We start from the raw sequence: 17,974 nt of genomic DNA, 5'->3' as shown, positions 1-17,974 counted from the left end.
GTCATTACACATATACAAGTACAGTGTAACGAAATGTAAATTAATGGCTCTGAAGGCACTTTAGATGCTTTTGGTTTGGTCATTTATTGTGTTAAAATGGATTGAGCAGAACCAGATGTTCTATGTGGTTCACTTTAAATGATTCAATTATCTCTTATATTCGCTAGTGACGTAAGAGTTTCAACAGTTTTAATGAATCAAATGTGTCATTCGTGTGCGAATCGTTCTGAACGCAATGTGCGTTCATACTGGCGAACTCGCTTTGAACATTATACGCTGAATCAACGATCCAACTGCACAGCTAAAGACATTACAACGATGTACGTCATGTTCATTTAAGATATTTCAAGAAATTAAACATACTTGGATGCAAAACAAACGGCGTGAAACACAGCCAGCTACGCAGGTTGCGTAGGCCCCCTGCACCACCAGGGGCCCCCTTGAGTACCGAATCAAAAACACTTAATGTAAACAAGAAGCTATTTTTATAACTTACATTACTTCCATGCATCTTATTTACTTGTTCACTTTAAGTTATTTCATTAAGTGAGCTACTGAGACACTCATGTAGCCTAATTTTCATAGATATTTATTAAGTCCCTTGTCCTGCCCAGATTAAGAGATGAATCACTTGCCAACTAAAGAACGCCTCAAGTTCTTGCCTCGGCTTGCAATTATTGAAGCACTTGTTGTGTACCTGCCCTAAAAACAAGCTATCCGTGTTTTTAATGTGTTCAACTATATTTCAGTATCAGTTATGTCCTGCATATCGCATCTCGTGATCTTGTCTCTTGATAATACCTAGGATAACTTAATCCACCGAAGGGGGTCGAGCTTTCTCATATGTAGCACCTAAACTCTGATCCTCAAATAGCGTCGGGAAAGCAATTCCAGACACACTCGCCCGATTTAGATCTAGATTAAAAACGCATCTTTTCAGCCAAACATTCATTTAATGCAAAATATGCTAAATAAGCCACCAGGAGACTGCTGACGTTAGATTTAATTTAATTTGTTCTATAAACACCATGTTTTTTTACCTTTTTTGTGTTTTTCAGTTTTTCTTGATAGTAAGACACATAAGAACTTGGTGCTTGTTATCACTTTCACATTGTCATTTTCTTCCAGTAATTCTGTCCAAGACAAGTTTTGACATGCTCAAGGCGGGAATACTGGAAGGGTTCAGCCCTTGTTTTGATATTGTGCTGCTCCCATCTGGTCTTGGAACTAACTCTTGAATCGTTTGCCTTATAGAACAATCAACTAATTCCTCTATTCATTTTTCTTTGTATTGTTTGTAAAAGCAATATACACACACACTCATGCTGTCCTGAAAATCGACTAAGGAGGCCAAAAACGGATGTTAATACACTGCCCGTCCCAAAGAAAAGTCACACACTTATATTTCGCCAAGATCTTTCATTAAAAAAAAATTAAGTCGACCACACTGCCCAATGTCTTATAGATTCTCAATGGGATTAAGGTCTAGATTCTTTGGTGGCCAGTCCAGGTGTGCAAATGATGTCTCATGCTCCCTGAACCGCTCTTTCACAATTTGAGTCCGATAAATCCTGGCATTGTCATCTTGGAATATCCCCGTGCCACCAGGGAACAAAGAAGCCATTGAAGGAATAATGGTCTCTCAGTATATTCAGGTTGTCAGCTGATCTCAATCTTTGGGTACAGAACATTGATGAACCTAGACCTGACCAACTCCAGCATCCCTGGATCATACCACTGCCCGTGTGTTGACTTTTCTTTTTAGGTTTCCTGCTGATGTGTGAAGTACAACAAAGGAAAAACACTGCCCTCTAGTGCAGACTATAATGCTGGCGGCATTTAATGTGTCTAAATGTATTTGTTCTGATGAACACAGTGAAAGATATTTGGAAGAATGCTTATAACCGGACAGATTTTGCCCACCATTGACTAACATAGTAGGAATTTATTCATTTTTTATGTTGAACAGTAAAGAAGAAATCTTAAAGAATGTAGGACAGCAAACAGTTCTGGTGTACGTTTGACTGCCGTTGTATTTTTCCTACTGTGGGAGTCAATGGGGGGCAAAATCTGTCTGGTAAGCATTCTTCCAAATATCTCAGTGTTCATCAGTAAGTCTTCAGAATGGTGTTCATACAAACTGCATGCAGATGTATGGGTTTGTAACAAGATGATATACATAAACAGTATATAAATTGAAAATGGTTAAATATAACAAATTATGTAAGGTGCATGTCTTTGAGTGTTTTGTTTATTATACATCTGGCTTTGTTAAAGTATGCTGATATATTTACATTTAGCAGACGCTTTTATCCAAAGCGACTTACAAAGATTTCAATAAGCGATACGTCATAAAAGAGCAATAGTACGACAGATGCTAATATAAAGTCACTATATTTCAACAAACCTATTGAGAGAAGAGGGTTAGTTCGTTTTTTTAGAACTCTAACATCTTCAGAAAATGAAATTCAAATATATCTGTATTTCCCAAAATTGTGTATAACAAACTTAACCTTTTTAATTGATTTGTTTATTTAACTGAATTTGTGCCACATATTAACTGACATACTGCAGTGTTGTGTGGGTGGAGGTGGCCAGCAGAGGGCGTATTTTACAAGCAATCTGTTCATCTCCTGTGGAACCTTGAAGAGTGTTTCCGGTGGATGTCGGATGTTGAACGTCACAGATGGTTGTATGTTGCACCTGTAAATAAAACCAGAGTTCATATTTCCTTCCTGTCTCATAATTGTGCCACAAAGGAAATCCCACATACATCTGGAGAAGAAAAGCAATTCAAAACTCTTACCTGTAAGGAGCGCGTAACACCGCTAGAGGGCGGAGTCTAGCTGCGCTACACAAAATTAATAAATAGCCCAAATGATGCGTCGCTGAATGAAACTAAACAGTAAATAATACATTATAAAATTAATATTAAAGAAATTCTTAAATGAAAAATCGAGTTGCTGTTTGTCTTTGTTAATATTGACAGTGTCCTAAGGGAAACTTGAATAGGAAAAAAGTTTCGCGTTTGTATCAGTGCACACACTAAAATTAAAAACTAAAATAAAAAATATCAGTTTTCCTTTACAAACCAGAAAATACTATTAAGGAGAAGGCGATGTTGCCGACATCTCATTTTGATATCTCGCGTTGTTTCGTGTGATTGGACAATTGCAAGTCAAGGCCCTTCCCAGTTACGCCCCTCTCTTCACAGTTTCACTTTACCTTCACCTGTATCGCAGGTAGCTTTTGATAGGGAACAACTTTTGGAGTCGGTTCTTCCTTAAAATATATCTAGGCTATAAGAAAACAATAGCGTCACAAAAAAGTGATGGTCGAAGTTACTACATTTCGGATGTGATCCAATAAACGAGCTCACTTTACAGAAGATGTGAAGTTTGAACAGGCCGTCTGACGAACTTGGGCCATGATTCATAAATCGGTTTTCCTTTGTATGTTCCTGTGGTTGACATGTGGTAAGTTTTCCAATTTTTAAAATGATTTTCACATTTCTTAATATTTCTCATTGAACATTTGAAAAAAATTGAATGCGTATGCAAAGCATTATGATCATTGAAATGTAAATAAAAGAGGACATTATTATGGATAACTGAGGAATCTCTACAAGTGTTTTACATTTATGCATTTGCCAGACGCTTTTATCCAAAGCGACTTACATAGCATTATCCTATACATTTATACTGCAATCCCTGGGATCAAACCCACAACCTTGCGTTGTTAACACAATGCTCTGAGCTATAGGAAAGCTGTTTATTTGTTTTGTTAAAATAATTACAAATAAACGACCAGCGTGTGAAGAAGAGTGGTATTAAAACAGACAACAAATTCATTAACATTTAACAGACGCTTTTATCCGAAGCGACTTACATTGCATTATACTACACATTTCTTTCTAAGTATCTGCAACCCCTGGGATCGAATCCATAACCTTGGCATTGTTAGCAGCATGCTCTTACCAGTGAGCAACAGGAAAGCTGTTTTTCTTAAAGAAAGTATAAGTTGCACTGTTTAAACATGTCATATAGCCTACAAAAACAAGTTCAGTCTTGGTTAATTGAACCTTTAATCCTGTAATCTAATTTTGTTGGAATGAATTTTAAAGCAGCATCTCCTTATGTTCTTCAGGTGTGTTTGGTGTTGATGGAGATGAAGTGAAGTCATTGTCAGTGATGGAGGGAGAATCTGTCACTTTACACACTGATCTTACTCTCATACAGAGACGTGATCATATACTGTGTATGTTTGGACCTCAAGAGAAACGTATAGCTGAAACATATAAGGGACACATTTATATGTTTGACAGTAATGAGATATTTGGAGACAGACTGAAGCTGGACAGTCAGACTGGATCTCTCACCATCACAAAAATCACCATCACAGACTCTGGACTTTATAAACTACAGATCATCAGTGACAGAGGAACTTCATACATGAGATTAAATGTTGCTGTCTATGGTGAGTAAAGGGAAAAAGTGGACAATAGGAAAAACAGGCACTTGTTTCTCAGTGCTGTACAGTAGAGCACAATGTCCCTATGCACTGCAGTGGTTAGCAAACACTCACAGGGTCTGTCTAAAACAGAAAGGCTGTTCTGTTTTAGACTACCTGTCGAGATCACATGACCAACCATATTATTTGACTAATGGATGACAAATGTATGTCAGCAAATGAATATTTCTTAAATTACAGACATTGAAATAGGTGTGAGTCCAAGTCCTTGGTCTTGTTTTGGCGAGTTATAACAAAAAATACCCAAAATGACATCATGGATCTTTAACTGATATTGCAGCATTTGAACATACTGTAGACATGAAACTTGTTAAATTAAAGGTAATGAAGATTATACAGTTCAGATACTGAATTCAACAATATATTGGTTAAAGCGAAACGCTGGAGGACACATTTTTTTTCTGTTGTTCATTGCAGAAAGCAGAGATTTTCGAGTAAGAATCGCTGTTGTTTTGTCAATTCTTATTGTGACAGCAGTTCTTGTTGCGGTGGCTGTATGCCTATACTTACACAAAGCAAGAAATTGTAAGTACTACTAATCTCTTTTTTTCAAAACCATCTGAGATAACAAATTATTTTGTATTTTGAAAACTGTAATTATCATTAAAACAGTTCAGACTCGTGAAGAAGTGCTTTACGCCGAGACGACATTTTGTGCACGTAGGGTACAGAGTTCGGTAAGAGTTTAAGGAATCGCGGTGTGCGCTGTCTATTTCTGTCTGCCTGTAAGAAAAATCAGCGATTCATTGTTATGATGCTTATGCTGCTTCTTTGTGGTTTTCATAATAAATTGCCTCCAAATAGTATTTGACACTCAAAGGTGTTTAAATGCACACATTTGTTTGGCTTATGAAAACAAATGTGATACTTGGTTTGATGTTTTAATTAATAACTGGCATTTATAGAAAAATGCCAAGATACTTTCTGAAGTCGAGGCGATTTCATTACCTTAGCTTTCCGATTAACTCTGTATTACTTGTTTCTCATGTTTCTATTTCTTACAGAACGCAGGTGAAGGGGAACACGTACTTTACTCGAGTGTCATTAAGAGGTGACATACATTGTACAGTACAATTGTCAAAACATCTCACCCCTAAACAGTACATTAAGATGTTTTCACATTCATCAACTGTAGCACCGCTGTTTATCAGCCAACAGCATTCATGAGACATCTGTTGAATCCCCCTGGCCTTTCTTGAATAGTTTAGATGCCTGTAGTGCCTGAGACAGGTCAGACCTGCAGTAACTAGTTAGATAATATAACAACTTCACCCCTCACCAAGCCTCCAAGCTAGACCAGGGGATCTACACCCAAGATCTAACACAGCAGAACCAGATCTCTGGTTACCATTGCAACCCACACCAAACCATCAAGATAAGACTAGTACGACCCAATGGAATGCTGGGAGATGTGCTCTTTTTATTCCTTGGGGGGACAGACATACAGTCCTATATACATTCATATACCAATGTACATATATCCGTTTATAACCTTACAATGTATTGATGTTCTTATTAATATGACTGTCTTAAACATTAACCAAAAGTAGTTTGAATGAATGTGTATAACTACTGGAATTATTAGATAAGCAGTAATTCATTTAACCAAGATGATATGAATATCATGTTTGGGGTCTATGAGATGCATTTGTGATTTCCTTTATGTTAATGTTTGTTGCATTTTGGTAACTTTTATTGTATTAGATTGATCACACACTTTTATTTCATTGTATTTACTCAAGATTATTTTAGAAAGATATTGAATTCTATATTAACAGAAAACTGTAATGTATGATCAGGGCCGTTTGAAGGAATTTGGGGGCCCCAAGCAAAATGGACATGGAGGCCCCCCCAACCCCCCGCCCCGCACGCACACACGCAAAGCCTACAGGAACCACAGCATAGCCATAAAGTTTAAGTTCAACCACACTTTATATAAATAAAAAAGGTTTACAGTGCATAAACTGCTGTTGCATAAACAGTGCATAAATAAAACATGTTTAAAGTTCAAATACTCATGTTGCATATACTGTGCATAAATAAAATTAAATTACAGTGCAAATACTGCTGTTGCATATAATGTGCATAACATTTTAACATTTTCAACAATTGACCATTTGCAAAAAACACCACTGTACCATAAAATAAAAAAAAATCTGAAATTACCTGTGAAGTACGTTTTACCATTTCACTGTTAGCATATTGAAAGAGGTCACTATTAACAGCTCAGTGAGAGAAATTCACTCTACCTTCATCAGTGGAGGTCTCCTTAGGAAGAGCCTGAGGGCTGAGAAATTTAAGCAAAGCACCTTGAGGGAGAAAGAAAAGATGGTAACACTTAATAATAACAATCATTAATAGATGGTAAATTGATAGTTAATTAATCTTTAGTTTACTGTCATTTAACTGTTAGCAAACAATCTTTTACTGTTAACAAACAATGAAATTATAATTATATGTTTACTAATTATTAGTAGTGCTGTAAATTAACAGTTTATTGTAACACACATTATATCTATCATATAATATATTAGGTATCGGGTAATGATTAAACATTTTTTGTAAACCTTTAAGAAACCATTTTAAAATATCTATAAACATTACATAGATAGACGACCAGATATTCCTAACACTTTGTTAAGGGTTACTAATGCTTAAAAACATCCCAAGCTAATGTTTGATGCACGGAATTTATTGTGTGGTTTTCCTAACCCCCCCATTTGGTAAATAGATCATCACGGTGGAATAGTTAGTATAGCATGCTAACGTTATGCCACTTTCATCAAAACCTATTACAAAGCTATAGCATTGTCATGTCATTAAATACGATAAACAGTGATTCTGGAACAGATCTGCATCTTCCTTATCCCGTTAAAAAACATGTTACAGTAGTATGTAACCATATTCCGTCCGAAGTTGCACTAACTGTTCGTTACAAGCAGCATTTGCCGTCAGGCAGGTTACAGGTAACGTTAGCTAACATATTTTTGCAAGCCTACCTGCTGCAAAATGACACCAAGACAAGAAGAGCTATTTTATCCAGTGTAATTTATCACTTACCACTATCCTGTTTATTCTTATCCTCCTCTTCCTTTCTCTTCTTTCTTTTTTGGGATCCTGAAGCATAATTCCGCTTCATGACTGCCGACGGAGGTTTTGTTTTTGCCGGCAGCAGAGATCACGAAAGGGGCCCCTTGAGGGGGATCCCAATAAAAGTGTCATTGCACTTTACTGCATTGACTGTCAAAGGGGCGCTCAGTTTGTCGTTGCATTTTATTCTTAACCAGTTGTTGTCTTTGGGCCCCAGGCCAGCTCGGGGCCCACGGCCAGCTCGGGGCCCCAAGCAATTGCTTGGTTTGCTTGCCTTGTCGCGACGGGCCTGTGTATGATGGAAATGTGTATATTTGATGTGCTTTTTCATTCACAGAAAATGAAAATTAGAACTGTAAACAACAACATCATATACGTTTGTTTAGAAAATTGCATACACATAAGAATTCTATCACATTCATAAAATGACTTCAAATTGTGTATGATCTCATGGAACAAACAAAAAGCACTTAAGACATGTAATGCTCTTATAACATTGAAATGGGTGTAATTCTATTTCTTTTTTCTATTTTCGTTTCCATCTGGCAACGAATGTTAATGTGACTTGAATATGTAATACCTCTTGTTCTTATGGAATGTATGTATTAAAGCATAAAATAATATAAATAAAAGATGGAAAAAATAATAAAATGTAAAGAGAGACAGTTTCTGGAAACAAAGTAACAGACAGAAGGCACACATAATGTCTTTAGAGCTAATATAAGGTAACAAATTGGTAATTTTGATGAGAATATAAGTTATTTTGTTTAATTTTTTACTTTTCCTCTTCGTCACTTCACACTCCAGGTCAGTTGGTGGCGCTGCTACGCTGAAGGTTGGCTTCCCCACCGCTAATAAACGTTACACGAAGAAGAACAATTAGAAGACGAAGAAGAATCGAAAACAACATGGTCGTCCGCTGTGTATTTGGTTGCGCTCTTCCCCACGTTCTCTTTTCTATCCCCAAACTACCTCCTTTGCGATCCCGCTGGCTCGAATTCCTACATTTCGAAGAAGGAGGAATAAATGAGTATTCGCGTGTGTGCGCAAGGCATTTTACAAAAGAGTGCTTCACGAATCTGAGGCAATATGAGACGGGCAGCGCCAGCTGTCTGGATCTGACGGACACGGCTGTGCCATCTCTGTACACGGTCGGAGTGTCAGTGAATGTGAAGGTTGGTAAAGCGAATAACTCGTAACATTTCTACTTATTACACATTTATTAATCGCCATTTGCACGTTGCATTTGTCTGACAGCCACTTACGCGAGACGTGGCGTGCCAGTGTTCCGCCATGTCTGTGAGGAGCACTGGGGCGCAAGCAGCCATCCCACGTCCAAAGCCGAAAGGATTGAGTAAAGGTAAAGTCACAGTAAAGCGACTTCAATACTTATGTGTCGTTTGTTTGATCGTTTTCTTTGTTTTGACATTTCAGCGATTCAGGTCAAACTTTTCGGCTCTACCAAGGATTTTGGATCCATCTTCAACGCTTCATTTCTAACATCTCCACCCACCAAAAGGCCACGTTTGGAAGATCACGATGAGATCAACAGCACTTCGTTGAGTACACTAAGGGAATCAACAACTTGTGATTCTACACACGAGCCCCGTGTGACTATAAAGAGGACAGTCAAGAGAAAGTGCTGTGTTTGTGATTTTTATTTATTTAGTTGTAGATAATAGTTGTGTGTAAATGTGTTTGTGTCCTGCGTTCTTTATAGGGTTTGTGAACCGATCTACAGTGCACCGTGAGCTTGGATAACAACAGAGTTGTGGACGTACAGCTAGTGCAGGTAAATGAAACCATTACCTCATTATTATATGTTTTAGGAGAGATTTAATGTCTCTTTGTATGGGATTTATATCAAATCATTTATTCTGTCAGAGGAATGAGGTGGGCGCAAGCTCTCGGGCGGGACTCGAGAGGAGCATCAACTGCTTAGAATCTGCAGGGATGAAGATGGGTGCGGTTGTCACTGATCGCCACCCTTCAATTCAAAAGTACCCGGGGGAGCAGGCGTTTATTGGTGTTATTTTTACACATGATGGCATGTTTCAAAAGGTATATCCTTTACAACATGATTAAAAAACAGGAGAAGCATGTTTATATAATAACTTTTGTGGGAAAATTACTCTGACATGCAGATTCAATTTCTACAAATGTTTTCTTATTGGGTAACACATTTTTCTGACACAATTGATATAATTTTTTGGTGTTTCCATCAAGAGATTTTTTTATTTGTGAACCGAGTGTACGAATAATATATCTGCACACATCAGTTTTTATTACTTGAATACTGTAATGTCTTATAAGAAATAGAAACATGTCATGCAAATTGTTCACAGGAGTACCATCGCTAAACATTGAGATATTGCTGCTATCACATAGTACATTATTAAAATGGCGTGCTGTTGATTTCCTTTCAGCGTGCCACTAGTGGTTGCCGTCCCGCGGTATTGCTCATACACACATCATGATGAATATATTTATGATAAATAATGAGAAACTTTATCATTTGCTTGTATATTACTGCAGCTATTACTATTAACAAATAAAGCACTGCTGTAACTATGCAATTTGAAAATAACATTTTGATTTGGGTTATGATTGAATATGTGGTCTTAATCCGTATCGTAGCTGATTCATCTTGTGTACTGACTTTTTAAAGCGAGGCTGAAAACGTGTTTATATAATAATAACGAAATATATGTAGTTTACAAATCCAGAGCTGGTTTAGTGCTTATCACAATTGGTTCATTGACACCAGGCTCCAGTCCATATGGCATTCATTCATTGAGATCCTGTTAATTGATTTTGTTAAGAATCTGCTGGAAAACTTAATTGTAACCGAAGCTTAATTCAATTTCTGTGTTTTGATCGAGGATGTTGATCCTTACGAAAATTGGTAAAAGTTTAGTAACCATGTTTTTGCTGTTTGATTACTATTGGCAGAACCATTGTTTAACTATATTTTCAAAACCATGGTTATTTTGTGGTTTGCTTGGGCTGCTTTGGTCTGATGCAGTTGCTATAGTAACTGAAGGTTTGTAGTTTTGTTTTGTGTAAAGCTCTAACCATATGACCCACAGTTCATGTATGAGTTTTTCTTGATGGAGTAATCAATGCTTTCCTGCTTATTCGAGATGTTCTTTTGTATTTGATGCCGCTTGGCATCTCCGATTTGAGTTCTGAGTATTAAAGAAACCCAATATAGTTACTGTGCAAATGTCATTTGAAGATATTTGACGAAGTGTATAGAGAACATGTTATTTCTCTTGGCTGTTTCTCAGTGTTCTTTCCAGTTTAGGATCTTATTTTTGTTTAAAAACCTCCCATTGTGTAGCGTTTGTTTCGGAATGCAAAATCGATACTTATTTACTTGAGTGAGTTTCTCAAACATTCCTGTAATTTTCATAGATCTCAATAAAAAGCCAACATAACACCTCTATTTCAAGACTTGCAATTCTTGAAGCACTTCACCATAGTCCTCTATTGAGGTCAATCAGGACCAACTATTCCTTTACAAAACAAGCCATCTGTGTTTTTAAGAATATGAAATTATATTTCAGTATCAGTTAACTCTTGCGTATGACAGTGATCTTGTATTTAAACACATCATAACGGAGTAGAGGACATCTCCTATTAGTCTTAAAAACGAACATACTATTTTTTTAACCTTTAGCAATGCAGCACCAAACTCATCTTAACCGAACAAAAAGGACTTTTTGATAGTTACACATATTGGAACTCAGTGCTTGTTTTAACTATCATCAATAACTATCAACGATTCCATTACTTTCCAGTATTCCTGTCTAACAAGAAAAGTTTTCACATGCTCAAAGCTACTGGAACAGTTCAGCCCTCATTTTCATATCGTGCTTACATGTTTCAATTGATCAACTAATTCCTCTTTTCAGTTCTAGTTTCTTTAAAGAAAAAACACTGTCAACCAAGGAGGGCAAAATTGTCAGCCTTGCTGATAATATGACTTCAATGTTTTCCTGCTGATGAATAAGGCAAAGAAAGTTCAATGCAGCCCTCTAGTGTAGACAGATTTTAAAAATCCATGTAACTTCACAGGAAATAAGTGTAAATAAACTTCTCAAGATGCATGTGTTATGTTTTTGACCTCCTCTTCATCGCTGAACACAGAAGATATGATGACCACAAATGAAACATGGTACAGTTTCACTAATATAACCATGACTCATTCATCTTTAAAAAAAATGTGTAGGCCTGATTATTAGTATTTTAGGGGATGGTGTGTTTGATTTAGTTATTGACGTTCAGTGGCACATATCCCGAATATAAAGAGTTGTGGCCAAATAGTCCCCTATAGTTTCAGTTCCAGGTGAAAACACGCAGTTCCGTTTTTAATTAACAAAAGCTATTAATACACATTATTTTAACTGCGAAAATGACGTGAGAAATTCCCTGCGCCCGAGCGTGCGTATTACGGTTTTCGTTTCAAAGCATCTTGAACATGATTCTTTTTGAGAAAGTTTCTTAACAAACTTGGCACGGCGTGGTCATACATTAGGCTATAAGCTAACTGTACACGATATTGAAAATGAAAGTGCACTTCCCCAACAGTGCGGGTGCGCGCTTTTAAGTTTGCGGAACGCGCAGTGACTGATTGATGAATAAACCCGCACGCACGGATCGATCCAACCGGTAAAGAACATGAAGGCATCTCGGTTATTTCTCTTTTTATGTTCCCTCAGTGGTAGGTCGAATTTTCATTTCTACATGAAATAATACATTACTGTAGTATTAATATTTCCTCTAGTGGACCTCTGTCACGAATAGCCCTACACATTTAATTTACACTATATTATTAACCTTAGTTAATTTATACTAACTGTAGCAGCAGATAGGCTACTTTATTATGTATATGGAAGGATTAGCTGTAGTATCCCATGTTTTAACTAAAGTTGAAATGCATAATTGTCCCTATATTGGTTTGTTCATTGCTTGGGAAAAAAGCAGAAGTAATAAGCTTATTTTACTTTAGGCATTCTTTCTCATCTGCTAGTTTCAAACTAGTTTCAAACAACCAAGTCGAGAACAGTTGTTGAAGCATAACTTTGAATGAGCTATTTTCACCTTACAGATCTCTTTTTGTCTCAATATGTACATCTCCAATGTTCTCCAATGCAGAACTATTTAAATTAACAATTCGTTTTTTTAAGATGCATTAGAAAGTTGATAAGAATGTTTATTGAAAAAATGGGAACGACAGAAAATGAAAGAAATGTTGCAGGACTCATCAGAAAACAAACTGTCGGATCATTTCTATGAATGTACGTATTCCTTATAAAACTGTATAAGGGAATTATTTAAACAATGTCATATTTGACATACTCTGTGAATTCATGCGATACAAGGCTGATAAAAGTATATGAGCCCTTCATCCTGTCCTGCTGAAGAGGAGGAGAAATGCCGCCCTCTAGCGGACACAGTGTGCCTCAGACGTCAATAGGCTTACCTATTTCAAAATTAACAAATTTAATTGTTTTAATGGGAACTATATTGGATTGATTAACATCTCTCGTAATGTAAATTGTGTACAGTATCAATTGTTTATGTGAATAATCCATTTGCTACAAATGTCTGGTATGTGCAATGCTTCATTTAGTCTCTTTGTTCTGACCACTTCTAACAAGATGGAAAAAAGAAAATTCTTACACAAATCCCATGATTCGGTTGTATCCATTCATAATTTCTGTCTGTGTTCCAGGTGTTTTGTACAATACCGTGGAGGTAAGATGATCAATTTTTCCTTACTCCTCAAAATATGGGGCAAAAATAAGGGCATGAGTACAATAACAGTTGGCTACCGCAGTGAGGCTACCACATATTACAATATATTTTTACAATATATATATTATTAATTAAATAGTTGCGGCCTAAAACATGTGACCATGCAGCATGTGATATTTTCTCTGCATGTGATAAGATGTTTTTCAAATGGGAATTTACATGGGATTCACAACTAAATGTTCCTAAAAACACACATCTCACGTGTCTTTTCTTTAAGGATGTAACAGATCCATAATATTATTTTGTCTCAGTTTACCCCACAATATTTGGCTCACATTGCCCTGCCATTTCAGATAAAACTACAGACTATATTTAGCTAAATTATTTGCATGTTTTTTATATATTTTTATAGTTTTTTTTAGCCTTTATTCATACAGTATATTGGACAGCGGAGGCAGAGGGTTTGTGGGTGTGGGACTTGAACACGGGTCTCTCCTGCTCGCTGCGTGTTTTGTCCTGTCCCTTTTTATATCTGTTTTTTGAATCACTTTCTCGTGGTTTTCAGATCTCATCTCCTAAAATAACCAGAACATATAAAGCAAGTACAGGAGGAAATTCAAGTCAAAGTTGCCACATCAGATGTTCCGTGTCAGATGTGAAACAGGCTCTTCTCTCGTGGTATAACGGAAGCGATCCTCTCCTTAACCTCACCATTTCTCCTCTTAACACCAGACTTTATCTTGAGGTGGATTTGCAGGATCAAAACAGCTACAGCTGTACGGTTTCCAGATCGGGCGTCAATCAGACGACACATCTGGAAAAAAAACGGATCTGTCTACCGTGTCCAGGTAGCTGGACGTTAATACTTTGGTGGCATTTCATCTTTTGTTTAACTTCATTCTTTGTTTCTAACAGAAATCACTAATTATGCAGATTGAGTATTGCATGTTTTATTTGATCAATGTTTTCTAAAACAGAAACCTCAATGATGCCGGCGAGCGAGGGGGAGTGTGTCACTTTATCCACCCACCTCCAGGAACTACATAATGAGGACGTAGAGTGGGTGTACCAGGATAGCTATCTCATTGCTAAACTCTACGGACAAAACGATGACTATTATGACTGTGACGATGGAAGATTTAAAGACAGACAGCAGCTGGACTTTAAGACTGGATCTCTCACCATCAAAAACATCAGTAAAATCCACTCTGGAACATATGAACCTAAGATCACTGACGACTCACTGATGAACGGGAAATGCCTGACTTATATTGTTAATGTATACGGTGAGTTTAATTTCACTTACCTAAAATGGCTGTAAGGCAGGCCTGACTGATCTTTGTTCTCTGATGTTCTCCAGATTCTCTGCCCGATCCTGTCATCAGCAATGACTCAACACGATGTTATTCATCATCAAAATGTGCCGTGATGTGTTCAGTGAGTGAGACGGGTGGGACTCTCTCCTGGTTTAATGGAAGCCGTGTTCACTCCAGCATCAGTGTGTCTGATCTCAAAAGAAGCAACTTTCTGCGTCTGGAGGTGGAATATCAGGATACAAACACATACAGATGTGTGGTCAACAATTCGTTCACCAACAAAACTACACAACTCAATATGAGTGAATTATGTAAAGGTATGAGAGATTTTTCTGCAAATGGTTTGGCCGTCTATCAGGGTAAACTGGGTATGAGGTGGTTAAGACTATTGTTCAGTCCCAGAACTGTCTCTTGCAAAAAGACTGAAATCTTTTACTCTAATAACTGTTTTCTGTTTGTTCAATACAGATCAACAGAAACATCTTCATCATTATTTCTTTCTTCTTCTTCTTCTTCTTCTTCTTGTTATTCCTGGCCTGATCTGTTTGGGGTACTGCCTGAAAAAGAAGCGTCAAAACGGCTAGTATCACCATCCAACAGCATACATATTCATATGTTGATATTCAGTAAACATGCTTTTATACACCAGGCACCAATAATGATGTGATGTGTACATATTGTACTGTATATATATTTATACATTGTGATATAGTTTATATTTTCTGAATATACAGTATTACATATAAAAACATTGTTTTGAAAGGATATGGGTTGATATTGCACGGCAATGACAATCTCTCTGAATGTGTGTGTTCAGCAGATGGCAGCAGAGGTCAACATGCGGTCACTTATACTGCTGCACAAGGAAATGGTAGTTGATGCTTTACATTTTTACACTACATGGTAAACCACTCAATATGTAAAATAACAAAAAAACAAAGTTTGACAGCATCAACCTTTTGGTTAGATGCTAACACATACAAAATCGCAAATGGCACTGAATGTCCAAAACACCCTAAGTGATGCTAAAAGAACATTGATGAAGTTAAAAGGGACAATACAGAAATACAAATGGTCAGACACTGTTGCATCTCACAACTGTGATGAGACTGAATTTGTGTGTTCAGCAGGTACCAGTGGAGGTCAACAGGAGACCAGTGGAACTGCTGCACAAGAAAACGGTAGCTGATGTTTCATATCTTCACACTGTACATATTACATGCAGTTTAAATCATGAATAGGATGTGAGTGAATATTTAATGGAAATCTTGTTTATGTAACAGGTGCATCTGGAGAGGTCACACCAGTCAACAATCCTAAAGAAACGACATACCTGATAGATCAATCATCATCAGAGGAGTCCCTGCCCTTAAATACATTTTGCTGTGCAAAGTCACAGTGACCTTCTGTTTATACCTAAACACTATAAACCATTACAAGTTTTGGAATCACCGTGGAATCTTCACGTTTCTTATAAGAAGTCAAATCTCATCACATCTCGTCACTAGTGGGCTTATCTGTCATGACCCGACACGGATGACTACATGTGAGAACCGATAAGATTCAGCGTGCGGCCACATGTTTGACCTTCATGAGCTTTACAGGATTACTGTAATGATGAATGGATGCACTTCAAAAAACTATTCACTAGCATTACAACGCTGGGAAGAACCGTATTATTTAGTCGAACTAGAGAATTTCTCTAATTCTACCAATGCTGCAATTGTTTTGAAGTTCAATTTGACTAAAACTATTGTTTTGGTTTTATTGAACGCTGCTTTCTTCTGACTTTCTGTTCATCTAAGCGTCACCTGGCAGTGATGAAGCGTTGATGATTATCATGATACTAAGGTAGAGTTTCACTTTCTGTGTTCTCACTGACCTCAAATATCATTTCCTTCCACATATTTAACGTTTCTCTGCTGTCTACGGTTCCAAATACACCAGTGAGAATTACATGTGGTACATTTGTTTTTAACCTTTATTTTATCTTGTGCATATGAGTGCACAGGCACAGTGACATCATTGAAAGTGTAACTGACTTGAGACTTTTGGAATTGACACAATTGATTTATGTCCGGCTAAAACAGCCACGAATACTGACCTTGTGGATCTTCTGACAGACAGCTTTGTTGGAAACTTTTCTCCATCAATGAAATTGTTTATTGTGCTTATTTATTTATAGCAATAGGCCTACACTTATTGACTTTATTGCAACTTTATTTTTATATCGAACAGCTATTTGTCTGGCTATGGAACCGCCAGCTTATTAAACTGAGTTGCTGATTCAGTTATTCTCAGATTTCCTGTTGAGAGCTGGTTAATATGAATAAACTGTGCCTGAACTTCAATACTTCAATGAAAGAGGGATGTCGGAAAGAAATGGTGCCGGAAGGTTTCTGTATAGACCGCTTCACAAGATCTAAACACTGAAGCCCTTCCCGTTTCACTTATTATATTTTTTAAATCTTATATGATTCTATCTTTGATTCGGGGTGACGTCGTGCATTAAAACCCTTTAACGCAAGGCTAGCTGTGGAGTATCCCTTACTTATACTTTCAAGTTTTCACCGAACAAAAAACAAGATGGTTTAAGATGCTTTGCTGGTTTTAGATGGGTTGGCTCTGGTCTTGTCTGATTTCTGTCTGTGTTCCAGATGTGTCTTGTGATGGACTGAAGACAGAGATGGGCAACACTGTGTAATACTCTAGAAAGTTCCTGATGCTGCTTTATTGCATTATTAAACAGTTTCAGAGTTATATTTAGTTTTTAATAGTTTTCTCGTGTTTTTTGATGAAAAATTAAGACTTGTTAATGTTCAATGTTCATTTATCTTTGAACAAACTGTTGCCAATAAATCAGATAAATATAAATCTACAGTAAGTGTCTGGCAACAAGCTGCATAACTACTGCAATAATGTTTAAATGTTTCTATTTCTGATCCAATGGAGTATATTTGTAAATCATTCATAAACCTTTTCCATTTAATATAAATCTTATAAATTAGCGATTGCAAATGTATTGCATTGTATTATGTTGTTTTGTCACTCTATTATTTTTTGCGTGCTTGGTTTTGTGTTATTTGAGGTCAAAGGATGATGTTTAAAGAATATGTTTTACTATAATAGCTGGTTTAGTGAACTGTGATGGGTTTGAGTTTTATACAAACAGCTGTGAAAGAGTCTCTTTAGTTGTGAGGAATGTATATCAAGATAAATACCAATATATTTGGCTTAAGTTGTAAAAAATAAATAGAAGTTTGTTTGTGAATACT

At 36.8% G+C, this 17,974-nt stretch overlaps 3 protein-coding genes and 1 long non-coding RNA gene across 10 annotated transcripts; 3 read left to right on the top strand and 1 right to left on the bottom strand.

The window, feature by feature from the left end:
- Positions 1 to 1,407: 1,407 nt before the first annotated feature.
- Positions 1,408 to 7,712, bottom strand: LOC306903161. Its single transcript, XR_013787528.1, has 3 exons — positions 7,591 to 7,712; positions 6,780 to 6,839; positions 1,408 to 2,703 (listed from the first exon to the last, which is right to left on the bottom strand). It is a non-coding gene; the product is annotated as an uncharacterized lncRNA (long non-coding RNA).
- On the top strand, positions 3,203 to 6,701 carry LOC306903160 (uncharacterized protein). 3 transcript variants are annotated; one of them, XR_013787527.1, is made up of 4 exons: positions 3,203 to 3,476; positions 4,147 to 4,476; positions 4,948 to 5,055; positions 5,535 to 6,701. XR_013787527.1 is itself a non-coding variant. In XM_079472129.1 (4 exons), exons 1-3 carry the CDS (start codon positions 3,428 to 3,430, stop codon positions 5,543 to 5,545), a joined length of 390 nt encoding a protein of 129 aa, XP_079328255.1. In that variant the 5' UTR covers positions 3,230 to 3,427; the 3' UTR covers positions 5,546 to 5,581; positions 5,666 to 6,539. The 3 variants fall into 3 exon arrangements, 2 of the variants coding, with proteins under 2 accessions (XP_079328254.1, XP_079328255.1); XM_079472129.1 differs by lacking the exon at positions 4,948 to 5,055 and having other exon boundaries at positions 3,230 to 3,476; positions 5,535 to 5,581; positions 5,666 to 6,539; XM_079472128.1 differs by lacking the exon at positions 4,948 to 5,055 and having other exon boundaries at positions 3,207 to 3,476; positions 5,535 to 6,671.
- Positions 7,713 to 8,467: 755 nt separating the features above from the next.
- Positions 8,468 to 11,068, top strand: LOC306903157 (uncharacterized protein). Of its 5 annotated transcripts, XR_013787526.1 has the most exons (6): positions 8,509 to 8,795; positions 8,878 to 8,980; positions 9,055 to 9,259; positions 9,341 to 9,412; positions 9,505 to 9,681; positions 10,047 to 11,068. XR_013787526.1 is itself a non-coding variant. In XM_079472124.1 (5 exons), the coding sequence occupies exons 1-4, from the start codon at positions 8,529 to 8,531 to the stop codon at positions 9,369 to 9,371; spliced, it is 606 nt and encodes a 201-aa protein (XP_079328250.1). In that variant the 5' UTR covers positions 8,481 to 8,528; the 3' UTR covers positions 9,372 to 9,412; positions 9,505 to 11,068. The 5 variants fall into 5 exon arrangements, 2 of the variants coding, with proteins under 2 accessions (XP_079328250.1, XP_079328251.1); XM_079472124.1 differs by having other exon boundaries at positions 8,481 to 8,795; positions 9,505 to 11,068; XR_013787525.1 differs by having other exon boundaries at positions 8,508 to 8,795; positions 9,055 to 9,412.
- Positions 11,069 to 12,184: 1,116 nt separating this feature from the next.
- Positions 12,185 to 17,974, top strand: LOC306903142 (uncharacterized protein). The gene is made up of 9 exons (XM_079472091.1): positions 12,185 to 12,346; positions 13,361 to 13,383; positions 13,949 to 14,231; positions 14,361 to 14,669; positions 14,744 to 15,016; positions 15,168 to 15,278; positions 15,520 to 15,570; positions 15,827 to 15,880; positions 15,983 to 17,974. The coding sequence occupies exons 1-9, from the start codon at positions 12,304 to 12,306 to the stop codon at positions 16,099 to 16,101; spliced, it is 1,266 nt and encodes a 421-aa protein (XP_079328217.1). The 5' UTR covers positions 12,185 to 12,303; the 3' UTR covers positions 16,102 to 17,974.

This window comes from Barbatula barbatula, assembly GCF_947034865.1.
Source record: "Barbatula barbatula genome assembly, chromosome: 13".
Classification (NCBI taxonomy): Eukaryota; Metazoa; Chordata; class Actinopteri; order Cypriniformes; family Nemacheilidae; genus Barbatula; species Barbatula barbatula.
This window is presented reverse-complemented; position numbering and strand designations above follow the sequence as displayed.